The sequence below is a fragment of the Oncorhynchus mykiss genome, chromosome 29, assembly GCF_057628025.1.
Source record: "Oncorhynchus mykiss isolate SJ-2025 chromosome 29, ASM5762802v1, whole genome shotgun sequence".
Classification (NCBI taxonomy): Eukaryota; Metazoa; Chordata; class Actinopteri; order Salmoniformes; family Salmonidae; genus Oncorhynchus; species Oncorhynchus mykiss.
Window position 1 is genome coordinate 13,725,021 of NC_143050.1, and position 16,361 is coordinate 13,741,381.

Below are 16,361 nucleotides of genomic sequence, written 5' to 3' on the forward strand. Positions count from 1 at the left end.
AACTGGTGGAACTGATGGAACTGGGGGAACTAATGGAACTTGTGGAACTGGGGGAACTAATGGAACTGGTGGAACTGGTGGAACGGATGGAACTGGTGGAACTGGTGGAACTGATGGAACTGATGGAACTAATGGAACTGATGGAACTGGGGGAACTGGTGCAACTGGTGGAACTGATGGAACTGGGGGAACTAATGGAACTGGTGGAACTGGGGGAACTAATGGAACTGGTGGAACTGGGGGAACTGGTGCAACTGGTGGAACTGATGGAACTGGTGGAACTGGTGGAACTGGTGGAACTGGTGGAACTAATGGAACTGATGGAACTGGGGGAACTGGTGCAACTGGTGGAACTGATGGAACTGGTGGAACTGATGGAATTGATGGAACTGGTGGAACTGATGGAACTAATGGAACTGATGGAACTGGTGGAACTGATGGAATTGTTGGAACTGGTGGAACTGATGGAATTGATGGAACTGGTAGAACTGGTGGAACTAATGGCACTGATGGAACTGGGGGAACTGGGGGAAATGATGGAACTGGGGGAACTAATGGAACTGATGGAACTGGGGGAACTGGTGGAACTGGTAGAACTGATGGAACTGGGGGAACTGATGGAACTGATGGAACTGGGGGAAATGATGGAACTGATGGAACTGGGGGAAATGATGGAACTGATAGAACTGATGGAACTGGTGGAACTAATGGAACTGGTGCATCCATCAGCTCTAGGCCAGAACAAGATGAAGAACAGAACAAGGGGAAGAGAGGCAGGGTACCTATGCCAGGGGGTTTCTTTAGAGGTGCAGGCCTCCTTCCCGGGGGAGGCACCGGGCAAGCAGGAGGGAGAGGAGCTGGCAGAGAAAGTGGTGAAAGAAAACAATGAGAATTAAAAAGAAGGGACAGGAGATAGACTTTAAAAAAATGAAGCGATAGAGTGGGGATGCCATTATTTATTGGAGAGAAAGGAAAGCATCAAATAGAGAGATGAACAACAGAAAGCATCAAAGAAGGTAAGGTTTTATCTGACAATGTATGTATGAGTGTATAATTGAAGTGTACAGTACCTGCGGCAGCTTTGCTAATGCTAGCTCCAGCACTAGACCTCCTGTCTTCCTCCTCATCACTCTCGTTGAAGTCGTCAAGGTTACCGATGTCTGTGGGTTTGACACTCATCAGACTGGCCAGGCTCTGCATGTCTTCGTCCCTGTGGGAGAGTAACACAGCATTGTCATCTAAAATACATAATGAAGTCATTACTGATGTTATTACTGTAGTGGTAATTATGAATCTATCATTAGTGGGATATTATGGGATGGACTCACGTGGCTTTCCCCTCTCTGAGAAACACACAGGACAGGGAGAGCTTCAGAGTGGCCTCCAGCACCTTGACAGACAGGGGCTTCAGCTTCAATGTCAGGTCTTGCTGAGTGGGAGTGGCACTGGCAAACTTCTTCATGTTCACGTCCACTGCAGCCAAGACCTTACGTTGACCCTTTGTCTCCTGCAAGGCAAGCAGCAGGGATACATTCATGAGTGGGCTTTAGTGGTACCATTAGATGATCTTTAAAGAACTTCTATATTTCAATGCTATGAGATATTGTATTAGATGGAGGAAGAAAGTACACTCACACTCTCAATGACAAATGTCCAGTCTTTGTCTTCAAACACATCAGAATGGGGATCCTAGTGGGTAAGTACAGAGATGGAAATGACAGGGGAAAAGGACACATGTTGTTGTACGTTGTCAATTTACATTAGAAATGTCTAAAGATTGTTTATCAAAGAAGCAAATATCTATGGTGCAGTGTACTCATGAATACCCATGGGATGATATTTACCCTGAAGAGTGTGAGGGAGATATCCACGTTTTCAGGTACGGGCCAAACCACCATCCCCCTGTAGGGGTTCTTGATGCCCGGCTGCCATCCATGAAGCTAAAGAGAGAGATCAAGACAACAAGACTACATCAAAACATGAGACAAATGATGGAAATGCATCCCTGCCATCCTGGTGGGATAAGAGATGTGCTGACTTGAGGTAAGTAAAACTGGGTGAGTATTTACCTTAGAGCACATACGCCTATTTCTTCTGGTCCAAACCACCCTGACTTTATCTGGTTGCCTAAAATCAAACAAAAAGGGACAACGAGACAAGAAACAGTGAGAAATGCAATAAATTGTTTTGTAGATTATTTTAGTCCTTACATAATTCAGCATAAGTTATCTTCTATGCCGTTTCAATGTAATAATTTCCACAAAAACACTAATACAAACATCAACACACAAGTTCTCTGTTATTTGTTATGAAACAATTTTCTGAGAAGAACGGGACTGCTTCCCCAGTCAGTGTCATCCCTGGTGGTTTAACTCCAAAGAAACAGTTTGTTTTACACAAACTGAACAACGCAAGGGAATCGTGCCCTAACAGATGTTCTATTCCACAACAGATGACGAAGAGGGTGGATAGCAGACAATCAGCTGGAACCCAATACACACAACCCAAAGGCTGGAAGAGACACAACATGTGTGTGTGTGTGTGTGTGTGTGTGTGTGTGTGTGTGTGTGTGTGTGTGTGTGTGTGTGTGTGTGTGTGTGTGTGTCTGTGTCTGTGTGTGTGTCTGTGTGTGTGTCTGTGTGTGTGCCTGTGTGTGTGTCTGTCTAAAGTAAATCTCGGAATCTATTTTACATGACATAATGCATTCATGAAATATGTCATAGGCCTACACAAATGTTTGACTGTTTGTCAGATGTATTGCTATTCTATTGGTCCTCAATGTGTAATATTATACAAGTGTTGCTCGGTCTCCACTGACTGGGAGAAGTTTCCAACCCTTGGTTTGCCTCTTGTGTTTGTTAGATGGAGAAGCTCGGGCTTCTGCAACACAGGAATAATGGAAGGAGGCTGCATTAAGGCCAATGGCACTGCTTTCTTGAGGCCTCTGGGGGCGGGGTACCTCACAAGAGGAAGGACTCATATTGCTCAATCAAATTGTAATGCACGTGAAACGCAGGCCCTGTTTAATATATTACTATTGTAGGATCTATCTAAAGTGAATTGAAGTTCCTCTAGTGCAGGGGACTCCTTACTGACATAGAGAGTCATTGAGCTAATACAGCCTGTTTAGGAGAACATAGAAAGCAGGGGAACACTCAGTTCTGTCTCGGATTGTTAGAGCAACAGCGCAGGGGGTTGGGGGTTGTTTATAAAACATTGTAGTATCATAGGGCACAGAAATAGACTGACATACTGGGACAGGCAAACCCATTACAACAGGAGAAAGCACACCCATACTCCTTCCTGAGTTACCAGAGGCCAATATGACTCACACCAAAATCAGGCCGCTGTGTCATGCTCCAGCTGTCATAAACTCAACCAGAGGCAAGACTGATCATTTATTGAGACTGAAGACTTTGACCCTGACAGCTGCAACCAGTAGTAAGGCTTTCTCAACAACAAAAAACTCCCCCTCATTGGTTCTCATGTTAGAACAGCTTATTACTAAACATGAGATGGAAAGTGTGATCACTCTTCATGTTTCTGTTATTATAAGTGATACCCAGTTCAACTGGAGAGCTTCAAGTTCTTCTGTGTTCACATCACTCAGGATATATCATGGTCCAAACACACCAACACAGTTGTAAAGGCACAACAATGCCTTTTCAGAAGGCTGAAGATATTTGTCATGGTCACTCAGATCCTCAAAATCCTCATGGTCACTTATATCCTCGCGCTGCAGACGGCTATACCGGCCCGCTAATACAGGACTATTAAAGGCCCAGGGCACTTTTTTTATATTCAAAAATGTTTCTTTAAATATTTTGTAATTATTCTGATTTTTCAGGGGGTGCTGCATCCCTCAGCATCCCTACTTCCCGTGGCTTTGACAGCTTCACCATTGAGAGCATCTCGACTTTCTGCATCAACGTTTTGTATGGCAACTGCTTGGCATCTGACCGCAAGGGGGTAGTATGTACGGCCCAGGACATCACTGGGGCCGAACTCCTTGCCATCCAGGACCTTTATACCAGGCGGAGTCAGAGGAAGGCCCTAAAAATTGTCAAAGACTCCAGCCACCCAAGTAATGGACTACAAGCAGTACCTGAGCGCCAAGCCATAAGACTGCTGAACAGTTCATCAAATGGCCACCTGCACAATTTACATTGACACCCTTTTCTTTCTCACTGATATTCTTGCACTGGCTCTATGAACACTCACTGGACTCTACCCATACACTCACTGGTCGGAGATTTACATACACTTAAGTTGGAGTCATTAAAACTCATTTTTCAACCACTCCACAAATTTCTTGTTGACAAACTATAGTTTTGGGAAGTCGGTTAGGACATCTACTTTGTGCATGACCCAAGTAATTTTTCCAACAATTGTTAACAGACAGATTATTGCATTTATAATTCACTGTATCACAATTCCAATGGGTCAGAAGTTTACATACACTAACTTGACTGTGCCATTAAACAGCTTGGAAAATTCCAGAAAATTATGTCACGCTTTAGAAGCTTCTGATAGGCTATTTTACATAATTTGAGTCAATTGGAGGTGCACCTGTGGATGTATTTCAAGGCCTACCTTCAAACTCAGTGCCTCTTTGCTTGAAATCATGGGAAAATCAAAAGAAATCAGCCCAGACCTCAGAAAAAAATTGTAGACCTTCACAAGTCTGGTTCATCCTTGGGAGCAATTTCCAAACGCCTGAAGGTACCACGTTCATCTGTACAAACAATAGTACGCAAGTATAAACACCATGGGACCACTCCATCATACTGCTCAGGAAGGAGACGCGTTCTGTCTCCTAGAGATGAACGTACTTTGGTGCGAAAAGTGCAAATCAATCCCAGAACAACAGGACCTTGTGAAGATGCTGGAGGAAATAGGTACAAAAGTATCTGTATCCACAGTAAAACGAGAACTATATCGACAAACCTGGAATTTGTGGGCAGAACTGAAAAAGTGTGTGTGAGCAAGGAGGCCTACAAACCTAACTCAGTTACACCAGCTTTGTCAGGAGGAATGGGCCAAAATTCACCAACTTATTGTGGAAGGCTACCTGAAACTTTTGACCCAAGTTAAACAATTTGAAGGCAATGCTATCAAATAGTAGCTGAGTGTAAACTTCTGACCCACTGGGAATGTGATGAAAGAAATAAAAGCTTAAATAAATCATTCTCTCTGCTATTATTCTGACATTTCACATTCTTAAAATAAAGTGGTGATCCTAACTGACCTAAGACAGGGAATTCTTACTAGGTTTGAATGTCAGGAATTGTGAAAAACTGAGTTTAAATGTATTTGGCTAAGGTGTATGTAAACTTCCAACTTCAACTGTACTACACTGAAATTCCAATACACACATACTAAACTGACACTCCAACACACACATATACACACACACACACACATCGACACACTTTCACACTCTTCACATACTCTGCTGCTACTCTTTTTATTATACACTGCTCAAAAAAGGGAACACTAAAGGGAACACTAAAATAACACATCCTAGATCTGAATGAATGAAATATTCTTATTAAATACTTTTTTCTTTACATAGTTGAATGTGCTGACAATAAAATCACACAAAAATTATCAATGGAAATCAAATTTATCAAGCCATGGAGGTCTGGATTTGGAGTCACACTCAAAATTAAAGTGGAAAACCACACTACAGGCTGATCCAACTTTGATGTAATGTCCTTAAAACAAGTCAAAATGAGGCAATGAGGCTCAGTAGTCTGTGTGGCCTCCACGTGCCTGTATGACCTCCCTACAACGCCTGGGCATGCTCCTGATGAGGTGGCGGATGGTCTCCTGAGGGATCTCCTCCCAGACCTGAACTAAAGCATCCGCCAACTCCTGGACAGTCTGTGGTGCAACGTGGCGTTGGTGGATGGAGCGAGACATGATGTCCCAGATGTGCTCAATTGGATTCAGGTCTGGGGAATGGGCAGGCCAGTCCATAGCATCAATGCCTTCCTCTTGCAGGAACTGCTGACACACTCCAGCCACATGAGGTCTAGCATTGTCTTGCATTAGGAGGAACCCAGGGCCAACCGCACCAGCATATGGTCTCACAAGGGGTCTGAGGATCTCATCTCGGTACCTAATGGCAGTCAGGCTACGTCTGGCGAGCACATGGAGGGCTGTGCGGCCCCCCAAAGAAATGCCCCCCCACACCATGACTGACCCACCGCCAAACCGGTCATGCTGGAGGATGTTGTAGGCAGCAGAACGTTCTCCACGGCGTCTCCAGACTGTCACGTCTGTCACGTGCTCAGTGTGAACCTGCTTTCGTCTGTGAAGAGCATAGGGCGCCAGTGGCGAATTTGCCAATCTTGGTGTTCTCTGGCAAATGCCAAACGTCCTGCACGGTGTTGGGCTGTAAGCACAACCCCCACCTGTGGACGTCGGGCCCTCATACCACCCTCATGGAGTCTGTTTCTGACCGTTTGAGCAGACACATGCACATTTGTGGCCTGCTGGAGGTAATTTTGCAGGGTTCTGGCAGTGCTCCTCCTGCTCCTCCTTGCACAAAGGCGGAGGTAGCGGTCCTGCTGCTGGGTTGTTGCCCTCCTACTGCCTCCTCCATGTCTCCTGATGTACTGGCTTGTCTCCTGGTAGCGCCTCCATGCTCTGGACACTACGCTGACAGACACAGCAAACCTTCTTGCCACAGCTCGCATTGATGTGCCATCCTGGATGAGCTGCACTACCTGAGCCACTTGTGTGGGTTGAAGACTCCGTCTCATGCTACCACTAGAGTAAAAGCACCGCCAGCATTCAAAAGTGACCAAAACATCAGCCAGGAAGCATAGGAACTGAGAAGTGGTCTGTGGTCACCACCTGCAGAACCACTCCTTTATTGGGGGTGTCTTGCTAATTGCCTATAATTTCCACCTGTTGTCTATTCCATTTGCACAACAGCATGTGACATTTTTTGTCAATCAGTGTTGCTTCCTAAGTGGACAGTTTAATTTCACAGAAGTGTGATTGACTTGGAGTTACATTGTGTTGTTTAAGTGTTCCCTTTATTTTTTTGAGCAGTGTATATCATGATTGCCTAGTCACTTTTACCCTTTACTTTTACGCTTATAAGGAAGGACATTCAACACGCACAGCACTTACACAAATGACTGATGGTTGGCTGGGAGAAATCGATGATAAAAATATTGTGGGGGCTGTTTTGTTAGACTTCAGTGCGGCTTTTGACATTATCGATAATAGTGTGCTGCTGGAAAAATGTATGTGTTATGGCTTTACACCCCCTGCTATATTGTGGATAAAGAGGTACCAGTCTAACAGAACACAGAGGGTATTCTTTAATGGAAGCCTCTCCAACATAATCAAGGAAGAATCAGGCATTCCCCAGGGCAACTGTCTAGGCCCATGCACGGCTTATGCACGGTATGCAGGTATTTTACCACGTTTTGTTTTCACGCCATTTCCGGTCACAACTTGCAGACTTGTTTGCTGTGCGTTTTGTTGCCAACCTTACTTTGCTACCTGACAACTTTACGGTTTTTACTTTTTAATTACCGTTTATATTTTTGGTTTTTCCCTCAACTTTTTTTTTTCCATTCAACTTTTTCACTCCGGATGCTTTATCTGGACATGGTTCGTCAGGACCTCCAACAGCCGAAGCTAAGTAGTAACATTAACATGATGCCTTCTAATTGCAGTCGCTGTACTCATAATATACATGAGAACGATCGCCTTACGGCGAGGATAGCTGTGCTACAAGCCCAGCTTCAGACGCAATCGTTAGGCAAGGGTAATTTCAGTGTAGGAAAGGATGAAACAGCGTCTGTGCCACCAGTAAGTACAGATAGTAACGTTAGTATAAATCCCCTCGCACAGTCCCCGCAGCCGGACAACTTTCTCACGGTTTCTGGAGGGAAATGCTGTAGGAATGCTCAACCGGTGTCGCTCATTCAGCTGACAGAAACTTTCAACCGGTTTTCCCCATTAAGCAACAAGTTGGAGTCAGAGGCCGAGCCTTCTCTTGTCTCTATTCCTCCCGTTACGGGGTCTGAGACGCCGAAGCTTCCCACCATTAGCTCTGACAAATTGAAAACTCTAGTCATTGGCGACTCCATTACCCGCAGTATTAGACTTAAAACGAATCATCCAGCGATCATACACTGTTTACCAGGGGGCAGGGCTACTGACGTTAAGGCTAATCTGAAGATGGTGCTGGCTAAAGCTAAAACTGGCGAGTGTAGAGAGTATAGAAATATTGTTACCCACGTCGGCACCAACGATGTTAAGATGAAACAGTCAGAGATCACCAAGCGCAACATAGCTTCAGCGTGTAAATCAGCTAGAAAGATGTGTCGGCATCGAGTAATTGTCTCTGGCCCCCTCTCAGTTAGGGGGAGTGATGAGCTCTACAGCAGAGTCTGACAACTCAATCGCTGGTTGAAAACTGTTTTCTGCCCCTCCCAAAAGATAGAATTTGTAGATAATTGGCCCTCTTTCTGGGACTCACCCACAAACAGGACCAAGCCTGACCTGCTGAGGAGTGATGGACTCCATCCTAGCTGGAGGGGTGCTCTCATCTCATCTACCAACATAGAACATAGGTTCTAACTCCTCTAGCTCCACAATGAAATAGGGTGCAGGCCGGGCAACAGACAATATAAATTCACAGACAATACAAAGATTCCTTGATGTCCTTCCAGACTCCCTCTGTCTACCCAAGGACGCCAGAGGCCAAAAATCCGTTAACTACCTAACTGAGGAACTCAATTTAACCTTGCGCAATACCCTAGATGCAGTTGCACCCCTAAAAACTAAAAACATTTCTCATAAGATACTAGCTCCCTGGTATACAGAAAATACCCGAGCTCTGAAGCAAGCTTCCAGAAAATTGGAACGGAAATGGCGCCACACCAAACTGGAAGTCTTCCGACTAGCTTGGAAAGACAGTACCGTGCAGTATCGAAGAGCCCTTACTGCTGCTCGATCATCAAATTTTTCCAACTTAATTGCGGAAAATAAGAACAATCCGAAATTCCTTTTTAATACTGTCACAAAGCTAACTAAAAAGCAGCATTCCCCAAGAGAGGATGGCTTTCACTTCAGCAGTAATAAATTCATGAACTTCTTTGAGGAAAAGATCATGATCGTTAGAAAGCAAATTACGGACTCCTCTTTAAATCTGCGTATTCCTCCAATGCTCAGTTGTCCTGAGTCTGCACAACTCTGCCAGGACCTAGGATCAAGAGAGACACTCAAGTGTTTTAGTACTATATCTCTTGACACAATGATGAAAATAATCATGGCCTCTAAACCTTCAAGCTGCATACTGGACCCTATTCCAACTAAACGACTGAAAGAGCTGCTTCCTGTGCTTGGCCCTCCTATGTTGAACATAATAAACGTCTCTCTATCCACCGGATGTGTACCAAACTCACTAAAAGTGGCAGTAATAAAGCCTCTCTTGAAAAAGCCAAACCTTGACCCAGAAAATATAAAAAACTATCGGCCTGTATCGAATCTTCCATTCCTCTCAAAAATTGTAGAAAAGGCTGTTGCGCAGCAACTCACTGCCTTCCTGAAGACAAACAATGTATACGAAATGCTTCAGTCTGGTTTTAGACCCCATCATAGCACTGAGACTGCACTTGTGAATGTGGTAAATTACCTTTTAATGGCATCAGACCGAGGCTCTGCATCTGTCCTCGTGCTCCTAGACCTTAGTGCTGCTTTTGATACCATCGATCACCACATTCTTTTGGAGAGATTGGAAACCCAAATTGGTCTACACGGACAAGTTCTGGCCTGGTTTAGATCTTATCTGTCGGAAAGATATCAGTTTGTCTCTGTGAATGGTTTGTCCTCTGACAAATCAACTGTAAATATCGGTGTTCCTCAAGGTTCCGTTTTAGGACCACTATTGTTTTCACTATATATTTTACCTCTTGGGGATGTCATTCGAAAACATAATGTTAACTTTCACTGCTATGCGGATGACGCACAGCTGTACATTTCAATGAAACATGGTGAAGCCCCAAAATTGCCCTGGCTAGAAGCATGTGTTTCAGACATAAGGAAGTGGATGGCTGCAAACGTTCTACTTTTAAACTCGGAAAAAACAGAGATGCTTGTTCTAGGTCCCAAGAAACAAAGAGATCTTCTGTTGAATCTGACAATTAATCTTAATGGTTGTACAGTCGTCTCAAATAAAACTGTGAAGGACCTCTGCGTTACTCTGGACCCTGATCTCTCTTTTGAAGAACATATCAAGACTGTTTCAATGACAGCTTTTTTCCATCTACGTAACATTGCAAAAATCAGAAACTTTCGGTCCAAAAATGACGCAGAAAAATTAATCCATGCTTTTGTCACTTCTAGGTTAGACTACTGCAATGCTCTACTTTCCGGCTACCCGGATAAAGCCCTAAATAAACTTCAGTTAGTGCTAAATATGGCTGCTAGAATCCTGACTAGAACCCAAAAAATGTATCATATTACTCCAGTGCTAGCCTCCCTACACTGGCTTCCTGTCATGGCAAGGGCTGATATCAGGGTTATACTGCTAACCTACAAAGCATTAAATGGGCTTGCTCCTACCTATCTCTCCGATTTGGTCCTGTCGTACATACCTACACGTACGCTACGGTCACAAGACGCAGGCCTCCTAATTGTCCCTAGAATTTCTAAGCAAACAGCTGGAGGCAGGGCTTTCTCCTCTAGAGCTACATTTTTATGGAATGGTCTGCCTAACAATGTGAGAGACACAAACTTGGTCTCAACCTTTAAGTCTTTACTGAAGACTCATCTCTTCAGTGGGTCATATGATTGAGTGTAGTCTGGCCCAGGAGTGGGAAGGTGAACGGAAAGGCTCTGGAGCAACGAACCGCCCTTGCTGTCTGCCTGGCCGGTTCTCCTCTTTCCAATGGGATTCTCTGCCTCTAACCCTATTACAGGGGCTGAGTCACTGGCTTACTAGGGCTCTTTCATACCGTCCCTAGGAGGTGTGCGTCACTTGAGTGGGTTGAGTCACTGATGTGATCTTCTTGTCTGGATTGGCGCCCCCCCCTTGGGTTGTGCCGTGGCGGAGATCTTTGTGGGCTATACTCGGCCTTGTCTCAGGATGGTAAGTTGGTGGTTGAAGATATCCCTCTAGTGGTGTGGGGGCTGTGCTTTGGCAAAGTGGGTGGGGTTATATCCTTCCTGTTTGGCCATGTCCGGGGGTGTCATCGGATGTGGCCACAGTGTCTCCTGACCCCTCCTGCAGTGTTTATGCTGCAGTAGTTTATGTGTCGGGGGGCTAGGGTCAGTTTGTTATATCTGGAGTACTTCTCCTGTCCTATCCGGTGTCCTCTGGGAATTTAAGTATGCTCTCTCTAATTCTCTCTTTCTCTCTTTCTTTCTCTCTCTCGGAGGACCTCAGCCCTAGGACCATGCCTCAGGACTACCGGGCATGATGACTCCTTGCTGTCCCCAGTCCACCTGGCTGTGCTGCTGCTCCAGTTTCAACTGTTCTGCCTGTGATTATTATTATTTGACCATGCTGGTCATTTATGAACATTTGAACATCTTGGCCATGTTCTGTTATAATCTCCACCCGGGCACAGCCAGAAGAGGACTGGCCACCCCACATAGCCTGGTTCCTCTCTAGGTTTCTTCCTAGGTTTTGGCCTTTCTAGGGAGTTTTTCCTAGCCACTGTTTTTCTACACCTGCATTGCTTGCTGTTTGGGGTTTTAGGCTGGGTTTCTGTACATGACTTTGAGATATCAGCTGATGTACAAAGGGCTATATAAATACATTTGATTTGAAATTGGATTACCTTTTTTTCAATCTTACATCAGATATCAGCTGATGTAAGAAGGGCTTTAATGACATGCCACTGGCTTTGAGTAATGCCAGTTCGTCTCTGTATGCGGATGACTCAACACTATACACGTCAGCTGCTACAGCAACTGAAATGACTGCAACAATTAACAAAGTGCTACAGTTAGTTTCAGGAATAAGTTAGGAATAAGTTAGCCCTAAATATTTTTTAAAAACTATTTCAAAAACTAAAAGCATTGTATTTGGGACAAATCATTCACTAAAGTCTGTCCATAATAAAGCGCTACTCTACCTTCTTAACAGCACTATCAACAAGGCAGGTCCTACAGGCTCTAGTTTAGTCGCACCTGGACTACTGTTCAGTCGTGTGGTCAGGCACCACAAAGAGGGACTTAGGACAATTGCAGTTGGCTCAGAACAGGGCAGCACAGCTGGCCCTTGGATGTACACAGAGAGCAAACATGAATAATATGTATGTCAATCTCTCCTGACTCAAAGTAGAGAAGAGATTACTTGTATTTGTGAGAGGTATTGACATGTTGAAAGTACCGAGCTATCTGTTTAATCTACTAGCACACAGCTTAGACACCCATGCATACCCCACAACACATGCCACTAAAGGTCTCCTCACAGTCCCCAAGTCCAGAACAGACTATGGGAGGTGCACTGTGAAGCAACACAAACATAGGCAGAGACACATGCATACACACACCTGATACACACACGTATACATTGGATTTTGTGTTGTAGATATGTGGTAGTGGAGTATGGGCCTGAGGGCACGCACTTAGAGTGTTGTGAATTCTGTAATGAATGTATTGTAATGTTTAAAAAATTGTATAACATTCTTAATTTTGCTGGACCCCAGGAAGAGTAGCTGCTGCCTAACTAATGGGGAACCATAATAAACCCCAGGAAGTGTAGCTGCTGCCTAACTAATGGGGAACCATAATAAACCCCAGGAAGAGTAGCTGCTGCCTAACTAATGGGGAACCATAATAAACCCCAGGAAGAGTAGCTGCTGCCTAACTAATGGGGAACCTGTAATGCTTGTCGTCTAGGGAAGGAGAGGACCAAGTTGCAGCGTGGTAAGCGTTCATATTATTTAATGAAATATGCAACACTAGACAAACCAACAAACACGACACACAAACAGTCCTGAAAGGTGAAACAAAAACACTAAACAGGAAACAACCACCCACAAAACACAATGGAAAACAGGCTACCTAAATATGGTTCTCAATCAGGGACAACGATTGACAGCTGCCTCTGATTGAGAACCATACCAGGCCAAACACAGAAATAGAAAATCATAGACAAACTAACATAGACAAGTCACCCAACTCACACCCTGACCATACTAACACAAAAGACAAAACAAAGGAACTAAGGTCAGAACGTGACAGAACCATAATACATACAAAATACAAATACAAAACTACCTTGCACCCCTGCACATTGACTCGGTACGCCTGTTATTGTTATTTTATTGTGTTAATATTTCCTTTGTTTTTTCATAATAACTCTGCATTACTGGGAAAGGGCTCATAAATAAGCATTTCATGATCGAGTCTAAACCTGTTGTATTCGGGCACATGCAGCAAATAAAATGTGATTTGAATTGATCCATCACCCTGATGGGGCTCAACACTCCAAGGTTCAATGTGCGGGACGTTGTGTCAGATTTCAAATGGTCTGTGTTTTAGTCCAAGTTCAAATCTTATCTGCTAAGAAAGAATGATATAGTCACACTACTGTACAGTACACAATAGCACATGCTATAGCTCTGTTGGAACATGACAGAATACGCAAGGACATGGCATGGCTGGCAGTCCTGTTTACAAATGACATTATTGTGTAGTCTACTGTGGTGCAACTCAGACACTCATTGAACAATCTTGAAAGATCACATTGAAAGATCTCCCTTATCATGGTTGACAGAAAATAAGTACGTAGTAACTTTCGGATTTCGCTAAGAGTGAAGAAAGCATTGTTTTGATTGAATCAATTATGAGGCCCTTCTCCTCTTAAGATCAAACTAGGCAAAGGCTAGCCTAATTGATGACATGTATGATGACATCAACACAGATAGCCTAATTAACAGTACAAATAAAAACCAACAAATCCAATCATAGTGAAACAAATTAAGTTAGACGTGATATCACTCTTGAAAACATTTGCCCTGTTTCCCAGTATCTGGCCATGACAGGGCATCATCATCATCATCATCATGATAGAGATTCCCCTGTCAGCTGAGTGAACTGAGTAATGTCTGTTATTTATCAGTCTGACAGTGATGAGGTAGGCTTGTGGTAGGAGTATTGATGCCTATTGTGTGCATTACATCTACAGTAGACCTGTGCCTATGGGACACAGTGTTTTCAAGCCACTTCGATACTAAGTGATCTTCGTAGCAAGTTAGGAGAGTATTTTTGCAAACCCTATATATTTTCGTAACCTTAACCTCTGCCTCCTAACCTGCTACGTTAATTCTCCTGAACTGTTGCGTAAATTCTAATTAGTTACGAAAAAGTCACGGTGGTATCAAGTGGCGTGAAAATAGTGTTTATCCTGTGCTCATAGCCTACTATAATTACAATACACGCGGAAATGTAGAGGCTCAATTCGATTCGATTTCACAGCCACAAAATTGCCTATAGAGTAAAAAAACATTGGTCTTCATTTATGGCAAGGGTAGCAATGTGGTTAAGGTTAAATGTTAGGTTTAAAATAACATTTTAAATATAACAATTGGAGAAACAGGCAGAGTTTATCCATCATTAGGACTTTGTGGTTGTGGTAGCTAGTGACGACAGCTCACGCGCTTCTCTTATTCATATTACTGTTTCAGAGGAAACAACGAACTAACAGCATTCTGCGCTCTTCCTGTAACTCTGTTGTCACTAGTACGGAAATGGAATACGGTCCGTTATGGTTTGGATCAAATAAATGGAATAGGTTCTTGACAAGGATGCCTAAAGCAGTGTCCATGGTGGTAGGCTGCGCAAACTTCACATTAAAGTAGAAATATTACAAGGAGAAACGCCCTTCACGGGAGCAGATAGATAACGTGGGTCAATAGGATGTTGTGAAAATTAGTTCGTTTAACCTAAATAAATGACATAACCTACCATTTCTTCGTGCATTCCAACACAAGTTCTTGATAAGACGCCACAAACTGGAATTTTGAAGCTTTCTTGCCAACGCGTTGTAATCTTTTCCAAACCGAAGTCATAATTTGGTTGAGGTATTACAAAGTTTTAGAAAGTAAGTTCCACTCTCTTGTAACTCCTTTCGGGATGGTTGTTCAATGACAGTTCGTGGTGTGTAAAACCGTTGTCTTCAAGCTGACCGTGTTCAAAAGGAACAGCCGCAGGTGAAGAAGTTGAGTTGAGTCACATAAAACTGTCGCCATCAACTAAACGCATCGAATAAAAAAAACATGTAGCACGGAACTACCGTAATTATTAAATACAGTATTTATAAGCGGAACCGAATCCACTGTCGTGCGCATTTCAACACTTCCACATGGTCAGAATAAGGAAAAACAAATATCCTAAATGCAACTGCTAGTCCACAATATGCATTCCCGAGTTAAAAGACAGTGTCGACAATTCATCCAGGTATATAATAGCTGTCCTTCGCCCAGCCAGGGAAATAAAACTGTCCGATAAAGCCACCATAACACATTTTAGGCAACGTTATACTGACAGTGCAATAAACTCTCCAAGTGGTATCATTTGTTGAGTCTGTAGGCTGCAGATAAAGAAGGGGAGCGGTTGCAAAGCATTGATGACGCGGCACTATGCAAAATTCCCTGTCTCTTATCTTTTTGCCTATCCGTATAACAGTAAACAATAACATTTCAGACTTTGGATTCCGTCCATGGTACGATGCCACTGTCAGTATGATGACCGTTAACGAGTCAGATGACACTTATCCAACTTTTCTGAAGTATATTCAAAATGAATACTTTGTCCTGAATTGTTCACTCAAACTATTGTTGGCACTGTTCTCTGCAGTATACATTGTATCCATTTGTAAAGTGCTCTTGCCTATTTTGACACTTTTATCCTAATATTTGATTTACATTTTAAGAACATCCTTTAATTTCCTTACTGATCTAAACGGTTTGTGATTCAATTTGGGCCAAACGCACATTGGGCAATAAGATGATGCATGATTTTCCATGAAGAGAGATGTCCTGTCCCAACGGGTATTCGAAGTAGCCATGCATAGGGATTTTCCATAGCTGTGTGGAGTATATTTTTGGAAGGAGAAGAGGGAGGGGTGGGTGGACAGAGGCAGCTGGGGACAGAGAAGTGTGGTACAGCCTACATGTGGAACACAGCAGCTGTGTACCTCTCCTTTCCTCTTTGCAATAGTCTTATAACAACATTGACAGAGAGGATGCACGATCGATCACAGACTATAAAAAAATCAAGGCATGTTATGACTAGGAGTTATGTACATTTATTGAGCCTGATTATGTTCAGAACGTCATTACTTAACATATGGAACTACACTAACAATGTTTTAC

The 16,361-nt window shown here is 43.5% G+C and overlaps 1 protein-coding gene across 4 annotated transcripts in view; it reads right to left on the reverse strand.

The window, feature by feature from the left end:
• LOC110510144 (EH domain binding protein 1-like 1b) overlaps nt 1–16,035 on the reverse strand; it is a 37,125-nt gene extending 21,090 nt beyond the window's left edge. For all 4 annotated transcript variants that reach the window (XM_090226557.1, XM_090226556.1, XM_036968043.2 and 1 more), the window contains exons 1-6: nt 14,953–16,035; nt 2,070–2,127; nt 1,845–1,940; nt 1,636–1,689; nt 1,329–1,507; nt 1,071–1,210 (exon numbers count right to left, since the gene is read on the reverse strand). In XM_090226557.1, the coding sequence (XP_090082683.1) occupies nt 1,071–1,210; nt 1,329–1,507; nt 1,636–1,689; nt 1,845–1,940; nt 2,070–2,127; nt 14,953–15,056 (631 nt within the window). In that variant the 5' untranslated portion in view covers nt 15,057–16,035. The remainder of the gene's footprint in view (nt 1–1,070; nt 1,211–1,328; nt 1,508–1,635; nt 1,690–1,844; nt 1,941–2,069; nt 2,128–14,952) is intronic.
• Between the last annotated feature and the right edge of the window lie 326 nt (nt 16,036–16,361).